The sequence below is a fragment of the Monodelphis domestica genome, chromosome 5 (assembly GCF_027887165.1).
Source record: "Monodelphis domestica isolate mMonDom1 chromosome 5, mMonDom1.pri, whole genome shotgun sequence".
Lineage (NCBI taxonomy): Eukaryota > Metazoa > Chordata > Mammalia > Didelphimorphia > Didelphidae > Monodelphis > Monodelphis domestica.
Window position 1 is genome coordinate 125,213,754 of NC_077231.1, and position 13,747 is coordinate 125,227,500.

The following is a 13,747-nucleotide window of genomic DNA, read 5'->3' on the forward strand; positions in this document are numbered from 1 at the left end:
ATTTACTTATTTTTCCAGCTTTAGTTCATAAGTTGGGTTTGATGCCATGGAGAATCTTCCCTAGCTCCATTGCTTTTTTTTGGCTAGGATGTAGTTGGACCTGCTTGGTTTTGCCCTAAGTTTCTGCACTGATTTCTGCCTTTTGTGATTAGACTCCTCTGGATCTTTGAGGTTCACATCTTTAGGGTTTCTCTTGCTTCTCAGGATATAATATTAGGGTATTTTGTTCTGAGTGCTATAACAGCTCTGATTTTTTTGCTCTCAAAGTTCCTTTCTTACTTACTTACAAAAAAGTACTTGGGACTTTGTTGGGAGAGCTCTTCTTTCAGAATTTTGCCAGCTACCTATAGGACTCGCCCATCTCTGTTCATAGCTCTGAAACTTGCCTTATTAGTGGCCCCATCTCCTATTACCAATAGTTTCTACTTGATTTTTATTGCCTTTTGTTCTTTGGATTCCTTGATCATTATTTTGTCTGGTGTGAACTTTAGGGTTTTGCTATGCAGTATGCAGAGGTGTGTTGAAACCAATTTTTGTTGAAATTTTAATGTGAGTATTTAGATCTTGGAAATTGACAAATACTGTGAATCAGGGTTTGACTTTGTGGAGGAAATGGTTTTTTAAACTTTTTAAAGGAAAATTTAATTAATTAATTAATTTAGAATATTTTTCCATGGTTACAAGATTCATGTTCTTTCCCTCACCTTCCCCCCCACCCCTTCCAGTAGCCGACTCATAATTCCCCACTGGATTTTACATGCGTCCTTGATCAGAACCTATTTCCATGTTGTTGGTGTTTGCATTAGGATGTTCATTTAGAGTCTACATCCCCAATCACATCCCCCTTGACCCATGTGATCAAGCAGTTATTTTTCTTCTGTGTTTCTACTCCCACAGTTTTTCCTCTAAATGTTCTTTTGACAGTGTTATTTTTCATAAATCCCTCTGAGTTGTTCAGGATTACTGCATTTCCACCAATGGAGAAGTCCATTACATTCGATTGTACCACAGTGTATCAGTCTCTGAGTACAATGTTCTCCTGGTTCTGCTCCTTTTGCTCTGCATCAGTTCCTGGAGGTTGTTCCAGTTCACATGAAATGTTAATGCAGATTAAACTTAAAAGTGTGTCATGCATTTTCAGATAACTTGTTTTTTTTTTAAACAATATTTTATTTGGTCATTTCCGAGCATTATTCATTGGAGACAAATATCATTTTCTCACCCTTCCCCCCCCCCCCCCCCCCATCCCATAGCCTACACGCGATTCCACTGGGTATCACAAGTGTTCTTGATTCGAACCCATTTCCATGTTGTCCGTGTTTGCACCAGAGTGTTCATTTAGAGTCTCTCCTCAGATATATCCCCTCAACCCCTGTAGTCTAGCAGTTGGTTTTCCTCTGTTTTTACTCCCTCAGTTTGTCCTCTGCTTGTGGATAGTGTTTTTTCTCCTAGATCCCTGCAGATTGTTCAGGGACATTGCATTGACACTAATGGAGAAGTCCATTACGTTGGATTGTACCACAGTGTATCTGTCTCTGTGTACAATGTTTTCCTGGTTCTGCTCCTTTCATTCTGCATCACTTCCTGGAGGTTGTTCCAGTCTCCATGGAATTCCTCCACTTTATTATTCCTTTTAGCACAATAGTATTCCATCACCAACATATACCACAATTTGTTCAGCCATTCCCCAATTGAAGGGCATCCCCTCGTTTTCCAATTTTTGGCCACCACAAAGAGCGCAGCTATGAATATTCTTGTACAAGTCTTTTTCCTTATTATCTCTTTGGGGTACAAACCCAGCAGTACTATGGCTGGATCATAGGGCAGGCAGTCTTTTATCGCCCTTTGGGCATAGTTCCAAATTGCCCTCCAGAATGGTTGGATCAATTCACAACTTCACCAGCAATGAATTAATGTCCCCACTTTGCCACATCCCCTCCAGCATTCATTACTTTCCTTTGCTGTCATGTTAGCCAATCTGCTTGGTGTGAGGTGATACCTCAGAGTTGTTTTAATTTGCATCTCTCTGATTATAAGAGAATGAGAACACTTTCTCATGTGCTTATTAATAGTTTTGATTTCTTTACCTGAAAACTGCCTATTCATGTCCCTTGCCCATTTATCAATTGGAGAATGGCTTGATTTTTTGTACAATTGATTTAGCTCTTTGTAAATTTGAGTAATTAAACCTTTGTCTGAGGTTTTTATGAAGATTGTTTCCCAATTTGTTGCTTTCCTTCTGATTTTGGTTACATTGGTATTGTTTGTACAAAAGCCTTTTAATTTGATGTAGTCCAAATTATTTATTTTATATTTTGTGACTCTTTCTAAGTCTTGCTTGATTATAAAATATTTCCCATCCCAAAGGTCTGACATGCATACTATTCTGTGTTTGCCTCATTTTCTTATAGTTTCCTTCTTTATGTTCAAGTCATTCACCCATTCTGAGTTTATCTTGGTGTAGGGTGTGAGGTGTTGATTAAACCTAATCTTTCCCACACTGTCCTCAAATTTTCCCAGCAGTTTTTATGAAATAGTGGATTTTGTCCCAAAAGCTGGTGTCTTTGGGTTTGTCATACTCTGTCTTGCTGAGGTTATTTACCCCAAGTCAATTCCACTGATCCTCCTTTCTGTCTCGCTTAGCCAGTACCAAATTGTTTTGATGACCGCTGCTTTGTAATATAGTTTGAGATCTGGGACTGCAAAGCCACCTTCCTTTGTATTTTTTTTTCATTATTTCCCTGGATATCCTTGGTCCTTTATTCTTCCAAATGAACTTTGTTATGGTTTTCTCTAATTCAGTAAAATAGTTTTTTGGTAGTTCAATGGGTATGGCACTAAATAGATAGATAAGTTTGGGTAGGATGGTCATTTTTATTATGTTAGCTCATCCCACCCATGAGCAATCAATGTTTTTCCAATTGTTTAGATCTAGTTTTAATTGTGTGGAGAGTGTTTTGTAGTTGTGTTCATATAGTTCCTGTGTTTGTCTCGGTAGATAGATTCCTAAGTATTTTATATTGTCTCGGGTGACTTTAAATGGAATTTCTCTTTCTAATTCTTGCTGCTGAGATGTGTTGGAGATAAATAGAAATGCTGATGACTTATGTGGGTTTATTTTGTATCCTGCAACTTTGCTAAAGTTGTTGATTATTTCAATTAGCTTTTTGGTTGAATCTCTAGGATTCTTTAAGTAGACCATCATATCATCTGCAAAGAGTGATAACTTGGTCTCCTCCTTGCCTATTTTAATGTCTTCAATTTCTTTTTCTTCTCTAATTGCTACTGCTAGTGTTTCTAGTACAATGTCAAATAATAGAGGTGATAATGGGCATCCTTGTTTCACTCATGATCTTATTGGGAATGAATCTAGTTTATCCCCATTGCAGATGATATTAGTTGACGGTTTTAGATATATACTGTTTATTATTTTTAGGAACGGCCCTTCTATTCCTATGCTTTCTAGTGTTTTTAATAGGAATGGGTGTTGTATTTTATCAAAGGCTTTTTCTGCATCTATTGAAATAATCATGTGATTTTTGTTGGTTTGCTTGTTGATGTGGTCAATTAAGTGGATGGCTTTCCTAATATTGAACAAGCCCTGCATCCCTGGTATGAATCCTACCTGATCATAGTGAATGACCCTTCTGATCACTTGCTGGAGTCTTTTTGCTAGTATCCTATTTAAGATTTTTGCATCTATATTCATTAGGGAGATAGATAGCTTGTTTTAAACATTTACCAGCATACTTCTGATAATAGATGGAAACTACTGGGCTTTACCCCTAGTTAGGGCAACCATCTCATCTGGGAGCTGTTCTTTACTTTCTAGTCACAAATTGTGTCTTGAAAATATAAGCCAAAAATTAGATATGGAACTTTCTTTTTCTTTGCACATATCCTCCAGTTTGGGGATTTATTAATAAGGCATCCTTTCAGTTGCTGGTTTGTGCTGCTTGTTTTTGAGGGGACAAAGAGACTTGGTTCCTATTTTCCTCTTATTTTATCCTTTGTTGTTGAAACCTTTTTCCAAAAGTATTTGGTATTATTTTCTGGATATGTCCTTTTTGTTATAAGAAAACTCCTACTGGAGTATTAGAGATTGACTTTAATCCTACCTTATTTATCTTTACTTCTGTTGGTGTTTTTAAAGTCTTTGTTGATGCTTTTTAAAAATTGCTGTTAATTTCTCAGGATCCTCATCTCATAGAATATTTTTTTTCCCTACTGGGTTATACATATATTGTCACTCAAAACCTATTTCCATATTATTATTTTTTGTAATAGAGTCATCTTTTAAAACCAAAACCCCAAATCAATACCCATATAAACAAGTGATAAATCATATGTTTTCTTCTGGATTTCTACTCCCACAGTTCCTTCTCTTGATGTGGGTTGCATTCTTTCTCATAAATCCCTCAGAATTGTCCTGGATTATCGCATGCTCTTCATAGCAAAGTATCACATTTATGGTCATGCCACAGTGTTTCAGTTACTGTGTATGATATTCTCCTGGTTCTGCTCATTTCACCCCACATCAGTTCATGGAGTTGTTTCCAGTTCTTTTAGAAATCAAACAGTTCATTATTCCTTATAGTACATATTCCATCACCATCATATGCCACAACTTGTTCAGCCATTCCCCAACTGATGGGCATCCCTTTCGTTTCCAATTATTTGCCACCACAAAGAAAGCCCTTTGGGCATAGTTTCAAATCGCCTGGAATACTCTCTTATAATGTATAAAAATGACCAAAGCAACTCGGCAATCCTGTCTGAATGTCTATCTTTCATTCTGCACAGCAGGCCATCTCTTCTCTCCAGTGAAGAGGGTGATATGGGTCCTCATAAAAGGTCTAAAGACAAGAGGGCTTGGTGCATTCATTAATTTAAGTTCTGCTATCCTGACTTCCTTTATCTATGTGGTTTTATGGATACTCTTTCTTTTATACCTATCACTTTCCAGTGATTCTCCCACCTTCTCAGTGGAGCCCTCCTTTGTAACAAATAAGGCGAGCCAAGCAAAACAAATCTGTTATCTTTCAGGGTTGATATTATTATTATTATTTTTGTACCTTTACCTAACTCTGCTCCATTCTGCCATCCCCTTGTAACTTAAGAAGCAGTGTTCTGCCTCATGCAACCCTGAAACTTGATTTTTTCCCCTTATGTCCCTAGAACTCAATTCGTCACAACCTTTCTCTCAATAAATGTTTCCGGAAGGTGCCGAGACCTCGGGATGACCCTGGGAAGGTGAGTTGTTGCTAAAACCTTTGAGAAGAGTGGGAAGAATTAGAGGATGGTTAGTCACTGAGGCGTCCTGTACATTTTAATGCCCCATAAGAGGAAGTATTGTTAATCAGACCATCACCTTTATTTTCTCATTTTGAATATCATTAAACTTGTGATGTGATGTTGCTCTGGAATTGGTGATTAAGGCGGGCCGTGGAGTCCATTTCTATAGAGCTTTAAGAACAGTATTAACATTGGTGCTCCTCTATTTGGAAAACTTGTTTTTTTCTTGAGACTTCTTGACCTTTACAGCCATTTATTGCCAGTAATTCTGTGATGCTGTTTTTTTTTTTTAAACAAAAAACCCTTACCTTCTTTCTTAGAGTCAGTACTGTGTATTGGGTTCCAAGGCAGAAGAACAGTAATGGCTAAGTAATAGGGGTTAAGTGACTTGTCTAGGGTCACACAGCTAGCTTGGTCCAGGTTTGAACCCAGGACCTCCCATCTCCAGGCCTGGCTCTCCATCCACTGAGCCACCTAGCTGCTCTCTGTGATGCTATTTTATTTTATTTTATTTTTTTTTTTCGCTTTGATGATTTTAATGAACTTCAACAAAATATAGCATATAAATAGAACATAAACAGATCAAACTAGGTTCATGGACCCACTGCTACATAGAATCATACTATAAACTTAACATTTTATTTGGGATTTGGAATAAAGTGGATGGTTTGCTGAGGTCTAAACAGAAGCAAGTGCCCATTCTATGATATTCAGATGCTATGTCCATCTTTTTTTTTTTTAAATGCTATATTTTGTTCCATTTTGATTTCCCATCTTTTATTTTTTTTTAAATATATTTTATTTGATCATTTCCAAGCATTATTCGTTAAAGACATAGATAATTTTCTTTTCCTCCCCCCCCCCACCCCCCATAGCCAACGCGTAAGTCCACTGGGCATTAGATGTTTTCTTGATTTGAACCCATTGTGTGATGCTATTTTAAAAACTTTCTGAAATGATAAATTAATTTTATAAAAGAAAGAGTACATTATTATATTTATTTCATAAATAGGGATTTTTGAGGCCCTAAGAAAGGTAGGGATTTGCCTGAGATCACACAGGGAGAATTAAGTAAAGACTTTATAGCCTTTTGTACTATTTTCAACTTGCTCTACCCCTAATACTTTTACTAGCCCACACGGAGCTTATAAATTAGACTGTTGCAATATCTTAAGAGCCTGCCTCCGGGCCATATTTGACATACCTAATGTTCCCTTTTCAAGCTCTTTTCCCTAACATCAAACAGTACCTTGGAGAGATGACTTGAACCTTTCTTTTACTATTTCTCTCACCCTGGTACTATATATAGTGTAAACATGTCCCTTCTCTACCCCAAGCTAATGATTCTCACATCTTTTGTTATGGAATTTGCTTTCAGGGCTCTTATTGGACAATCGACACCTGTCCTGACATCTCTCGAAAGAGGCGGCATCCTCCAGATGATGAAGTAAGTTCTTGCCCCAAAGTGTCTCTTGGACCACTTCTCACCTCATTTTCCGCCCAAGTTGGTCAGAGCCTGAACATAGATAGACAGTGAATCCAAGGGTATTGGGAACATGCTTTTTCTGTGCTTTTCTGATAATTTTCCAACTTCTTATTCATTTTTACCAACATACAGCTGTCCCAGGACTCCCCAGAACAGGAAGCGAGTAAGAGCCCACGAGGAGGTGTCCCAGGGAGCGGAGAAGCCTCCCTGTCTCCTGAAGGAAATAGTCAGATGTCACTGCAGAGCACCACCCCTATCACCAGTTTTAACCAGGTAGGGAAGAGATGAGATGGGGATCGAGTGGAGATAGAAGGGAAAAGGTGCAGGGATAGGGAGGAAGGAAGCAGGCAGAGGCTGTGAAAAAGAAGAGAGAAAATGAGGGATGGGAAAGGAAGGAGAAAAGATGGAGAAGAGTGGCAAAGTCAGAAGAGGAATATAATAGTTGCAAAACCGGAAGACAGAAAAGTCTGGTAAAAGGAAGAAAGCAAGTGTGATAAGAAAAGGCATAAGCAAAACAGAGTAAGGAAGGAGAGAAAATAGGAGAAAGGAGCCAAAGAGGACAAAGAAGAATTCCTGGGAGAGAGAAAGGATAAAGAATCTCAGCTAGTTGAGAAAGACTGTCCTAGTTTTTCAACTATGGCTATGGCCTCTGGTTGTAGGGTTCGGGACCTGTGGATGGTGCCGTGGTTGCAGCTGGTGGTCCAGGACGAGATGGGGCCGATGGGCCACCTCCATTATATAGTACCAATCACGACTTCAAATTCTCCTACTCGGAGATAAACTTTCAGGATCTGAGCTGGTCCTTTCGAAACCTTTACAAGTCCATGCTAGAGAAATCTTCCTCTTCCTCTTCCCCACATGGTGAGTTGTTGGTTGGAATGGGGGTCATGGATTCTATTCTTTCTTTGGGACAAAAGGATGTCTCTTTGTCTTTGTTGCTTTTGGAGCAAGGGAGAGATGGAGACTTGTCAGGGGGCTAAACAAGATGAAGATGTTTAGAACAGAGCACTAACTTAGTTCTGATGAAGAACTTTCTTTAAAAAGTTTTATTGGTGACTTTTAAAAATACTACCATCATTTCCCCTTCTTTTTCTCTCTGTCCCTTTAAACAAAACAAAATAAAATCCAAACATTTTCATAAAGCCAGCCAGTGACCATGACTTAAGATGTGCATGACATTCCATATTTGTAGTTTCCCTCCTACTGATTTTACAGCGTCATTGTCATATAAATTGTTCTTACTCTGATCACATCACTCTGCATCAATTCAAACAAGTCTTCCCACATTTCTTTATAAACCATTCTTTTCAGCATTTTTTGTGATATGAGAATATTTCATTACACTTGTATTCCATCATTTGATCGGTAATTCCCCAGTCCATCCCCTCAATTTCCAGTTAATTTTGCAATCACAAAAGGAGTGACTATAAATATTTAGATATTGGCAGATATTTTTCCTCTTTCTTTGAACTCTTTGGGTGGGGTATAGGTCTTGTAGTAATATCACAAGAGTACATGGAGTCTTATAACTTTTTAAGCAGAGTTCCAAATTGCTTTCTACAGTGGCCAGACCAGTTCACAGTTCCACCAACAGTGCATTAATGTCACAACTCTCCTGAGTGTTACTTTTCAGTTTTCCAGGAATAAGATTATTCAGTTCACAAATACTGACTCCTGTCAGAATATTGTCCCCAAATATTGAGTTGGAGATGAACATAATCTGGTCAATCACAGGATGAGTCTTGTCAGTCATTGAGGAGATGGACCCCAGAGGGCAGTGTTGTCACTGGAGTAGTACAGCACCCTTAGAGCAATTTAAATTTTGAATACAGGAGCTTTGAGGCATCTTTGGAGTTGATAATAATTCTCTGTACATGCCCCCTTTTTTTTTTCAGGAGGGATTTGGAGGTAAAATTAAGTCACTCACTCCATAAATATTTAGTAAGCACTTATTGCTTGGGTTGGATATGCACAGAAAGGCAGAACATAGTCCTTATCCTCAAGGAATTCTCAATCTGATGGGAAAGAGAACATACAAATAACTATGAGCAAACAAGCTATGTCCAGGATAAATAAGAACTAACCAGCAGAGGGAAGGGACAGTGCAAGTCTAACTATAGAAGATACAATTTAATCTGAAGATTTGAAGGAAACCAGGGAAGCACGGAGGAAGGAAATTCCAGGCATAGGAGATAGCTAGAAGCAAAAGGCTGAAGATGAAAAAATGGAATAACCCAAAACCTAGACAAAAGAGAATATCAGAGAGAAGACGATCTGTGAAGGCAGGAGACAGAGGTCAAGGAGGGGAAGAATTGAGAAAAGGCCACTGGATGTGGCAATTAAGAGTCTAGAAGGGAGTGAAAGGAGAGGAAGTGGAGGCATCACTTGGAGATGGCCTTCTGGATCAGAGTTTTCATGTATATGGATGTGACAGCATCTCTTTGTGCATGGGGTGATGATTTGAGCAACACAAAAGACAGCTATATAGGAAATCTGACTGGGTCAGGGTGCCAACTGAGTAATCTGACAGGATATTGATTCTGATTTAATTTTGAGTGGATTGCCAAAATAATCTCTAATTGTCTTTCCCTCCCTAGCTTTTCCCTCTAAGAGTATTCATGGTACTACTCCAGTGACAGTGAGCAGTACAAGCATGGAAGGGACAGAAAGATGAGGAAAGGGGCCAAGTGTGGGATAGAAAAGCCTCATTTCCATAGTGTTGATTTGTATTCAGCCCTTGATCTGCTTCCCAATGGGCCCCTTTTGACTTTTGAGCACAAGCTGATTTGTAGTTCTGGGTGGATATCCTGAAAAGATGGCATAACATGGTTTGGTCCTACATGGGTCTTTGCTGATGCTCCAGGAAGCTCTACAAACTCCTAACAGTGCCTGGTACATGGCAGAAGCCTGGTAAAATAAATGGGTCATCAGGCTCATGCCCAGCCCTTGCTGGGTAAACATTAGCTGCAGCCCCATAGGCTGTGCACCTAGGTCCAGCTCCGAGCTCTGCCTCCTCCCACAGGAGTCTACAAGATTTTACAGGGATTCTTCCCGGCCCTTGTTCCTTTGCGATCTGCCCTCCTTGCTCGGGACGCCCCGGTCACTTCTTTCTTCCTTCTCTGCAGGTTTCTCATCTCTCCTGGGGGACATGCAGCCTTCCAATCACAACTACTACATGTACCAGCAAGCGCCCCAGCAGCAGCAGCCCCCCCAGCAGTCTCAGCAGCAGCCACCAGCACAAGGCCCTTCCTCCGTAGGGGCGACCCCTTCACTGCATACTCCCAGCCCCGAGGGCTGCCCCCCCCCAGGAGGGAAGCAGCCCGGGGCAGACAGCTACGGAACACCCTCTGTGATGGCCATGCACCCACCCCCACTGCAGCATGTAGGCTACCATCCCCATCAGCATCACCCCCACCCGCATCCCCCCCAGCAGCCGCCGCCCCCCCAGCAGCAGACCCAGTCCCAGGCTTCCATCAATAGTACTGGTTTTGGTGAGTAAAGAATGGTGGGGAAGATCCTCCTGCTCTGTGGCTCTTCGGGGAGCGGGGGACCTGAACTTGTTTACTTATTGGTATAATGGAGGTAATCATACCTCGTTGCATATACTTAACAGAGTCATTAGAATCAACTATAATATTGCGTGTAAAGCACTCTCTGAACCTTAGAACCTTTTTTATAATTGAGCTATTATTGTTTGTAAGAAAATTGAACCCCATTAAAATTGGGTTTTGTGTCATGGACCTCTTTATCAGTCTGGTGAAGTCTATGGACCTCTTCTTAGAATAATATTTTCTTTGTTTTGTCTTTAATTCATAATAAAAGAAAATGTTAAGTTTCAGTTAGAGGTTAGTGAAAATGGAAATGTATTCATTCCCAGATCTTCTGAAATTGAACCTTAGACTCTTTCAGAGGGACTTGTTTACCTCAGGTTAAGAACCCCAGCTTTATAACTTCTTTTCTGAGCCCACCAGATCCAGTATCTCACAATATCCCTCCCAAAGGGGAAGATGCTACTTAAAGCTGATTATTCATAGTATAGAATTTTTGAACTGGCTAGAATCCTCCCACACTTCTGATCTCAGGCAAAATGGGGTCTAAACCTTTCACTTGGCTCTCCTATTCCTAAAGGTTTCCAGGGAAGGCATTCCCTGACTTCATGATAACCTGTAAGTGACTCTGGAATCATGACCATCATAATTACTCCTCTAGAAGCTGTGTGCAGTCCCACATCTGACTTCACCTAATTTTGCCCTTTGTTCCTTCTGTGCAGCATTTCCTTCTGACTGGTGCTCCAACATTGACTCCCTGAAAGAAAGCTTCAAGATGGTTAATCGGCTTAACTGGTCCAGCATTGAGCAGTCCCATTTTTCAGGTTAGTGGCCACAGGGAGAAACCTGAGGCGAGAAGGTGCCATCATCTTTCTAATCCCCGGGTCTGAAACCCCAGGATCTTCGTCATTTATCCCAAATATCTAATCAGTTGCCAAATCTTGCCTTTTTTTACTTCCTGTACATCTCTTGTACTCTCTTCCTTCTCTTTCTCCTCAAAGACTCCACTCTGGTTCAGGCCTTCATTAATTCTGTCCTGGACTGTTACCCTATTAGAATAAGTAGTTTCCCTCAAGATTCAAGTTTGTTTTCTGCATGAAATCTTTCCTGTTTCCTCTGGCCACTACTTTAAACATTCCCAAATAAAAAAATACCCTGTTTCATTCTATCTATGTACAACCCCCCACCATGCCACCCCCTGGTTGTGGTCGATACTTAATAAATGCCTGCAGATTGATTAGAGTTATTCTAACAGTTATTCTATCACTGGGGTTTGCCCTACTAGAAACAGTCAGATTCCTTCTGACCAGTAGTCAGAGGAACTGGGTTCTAGGCTTGGATTCACCTCTGACTATACCTATGGTCACAGACAAGTCTCTAAACCTCCTCAGACTTCTTTTCTCTGATCTCGTCAAATGAGAGGGTTGGATATGGTGGCTTCTGAGATCTCTACAGCTTAGAGCCTATGATCCTTTGACCTCTCTAGGCCTCATTTTCTCACCCACGTAATTAAAATAATAGTAGGTATCTTGTGTTACCTCACAGTACTGTTGAGAGATCATGAATATGAATGCAAATGTATGTCATCATTATTATTACTTTTCAATAATGATAGTGATTTATACCATACAGACATTTAGTTTTTTACCTGTGGTGTAAAGGGGGAAAAAACAATGAGAGGTAATGTGTGCCTGAGAATGGGGAAAGCCTAGGACAGGAGCTGGGGTCTGTAAGATAGAAATAACAAATGGGTAGGGGTTATCCTTTAGGGCCAGAGGTCATATGCTTTCCTTGTTTTGCAGAACTAATGGAGAGCCTCCGGCAGGCAGAAAGAAAGAACTGGAGCTTGGACCAGCACCACATTGCCAATCTCTGTGACTCCCTCAACCAATTCCTTACCCAGACTGGCCAGCTGCCCCACCCAGGGGGTCCCCACCAGCCACCACCCCCTGCTAGAATTGCTGACACCTGTGCCCTGACCAGCGGCAAGCAGGAGTCTGCAATAAACCAAGGTAACAGGCAGAACCCGAACCCTGAGGGCAGACAGAGGCTGGGAAACTGACCAAGGTAGGGAGTGGGGAAGTGGATGGATGGGTAGGAGTAATGACAGGGCATAGGAGAGCATCATGATCTCCTGGTGTCCAGGCACTTGTGCCTGTAGATGTGGCAGTGGAATATTAGCAGAAAATAATTCCTGCTTGTCTGGTGGAAGCAAGACTGGATTTTGCATCAGAACGCTTGTGTTCAGGGCCTGGTACAGTTGCTTAGTACTTATGTGACCTTGGGAAATCACTTGTAAGATGAAGGAACCAAATCAAAGACTTCTGAGATCCCTTTCATCTATAAATCTATGATTGTTCCCAAAGACCATAATCTAGTTTGGAAAACAAAAGTATTTGGAGCAGAAGAACTGGCTCAGGGCACACCCTCATTTCTCTCTTGTACATCAGTCTTTCCAACCTATTTTATGCCCCCCTTTCCCTAAAGGGGTTCAAGTGGCTCTGCAGTCCTGAGTAATTCATCATTCTTAAATGAAGAAAGCAAGGTACTGGGTTCTTAAAAGAATTCCCACGGTAGCTTCCTCCTAATGCCTTTAGTATTCCATAATCCTAGCATTTAGGTCTTTTTGTCCTTCTTGTCCAGTAAGTGAGGGCTGGTAGCTTTTGGAGAAGGTTCTCGGGTCAGTCCTTACAGAAGTTTGTGCACCGTGATTGGGAGAGCCTCACATCCACAACATTGTCATCCGATATCTCACCCCCCTGCTCCCACTTCCCACCTCATAGTCTGGGAACAGTAATAAAATGAATACTATCATTGCTTCTGAAAAGAAGCAACAGTATCTTTTGGCTGCCCTATAGCTCTGCTCATCAGCCCTGTAACTCCCCAGACCAAAACACCCCAGCATGTGTTATCCCCTCTCTCCCCATTGGAATGCAGGCTCCTTTTGTGTTTGTATCCACAGGGTCCAGTATACAGTAAGTTCTTAATGAATGATTTTTTTATTCTTTCCAGAAAGGGAAATATGGGAGATTATTATGGCAGCATTCTTCCAGTGAGGTCAGTAGCTCTGCCCAAGTCTTAATATGAACTTATTTGTCTCTTTCAGTGAACTCTTATGGGCACCCGCAAGCACCCCACATCTACTCTGGCCCGTCTCCCATGTACCCCATCCCTACCCAGGACTCTCCAGGATATAACCGTCCAGGTAGGTCATAGCTCACCCAGTCATCAAGAAGGGGAATCTCTTTGGCTGGAGACTTTTTTTCCTTTGTGCTTTCTTTTCTAATGGCCTTCAGAGAGCCGTGGGGCAGGAGAGGCTTGCAATATGCTTTCAAGGAACCAAGAGTGCATCTTGGCATTTTTAGGAGAAGACCATTTGCCTCCAAAAGAGAGAATTTTATAATCATCTTTTTTTTTT

At 40.8% G+C, this 13,747-nt stretch overlaps 1 protein-coding gene across 1 annotated transcript in view; it reads left to right on the plus strand.

Moving 5' to 3' along the window:
* The window catches only part of FOXJ2 (forkhead box J2), a 31,902-nt gene that overhangs the window by 15,104 nt on the left and 3,051 nt on the right, over window positions 1–13,747 (plus strand). Inside the window, exons 3-10 of the mRNA XM_001364264.4 lie at window positions 5,179–5,253; window positions 6,674–6,742; window positions 6,914–7,054; window positions 7,441–7,642; window positions 9,907–10,272; window positions 11,052–11,153; window positions 12,132–12,341; window positions 13,436–13,534. Coding sequence (XP_001364301.2) covers window positions 5,179–5,253; window positions 6,674–6,742; window positions 6,914–7,054; window positions 7,441–7,642; window positions 9,907–10,272; window positions 11,052–11,153; window positions 12,132–12,341; window positions 13,436–13,534 — 1,264 coding nt within the window. The remainder of the gene's footprint in view (window positions 1–5,178; window positions 5,254–6,673; window positions 6,743–6,913; window positions 7,055–7,440; window positions 7,643–9,906; window positions 10,273–11,051; window positions 11,154–12,131; window positions 12,342–13,435; window positions 13,535–13,747) is intronic.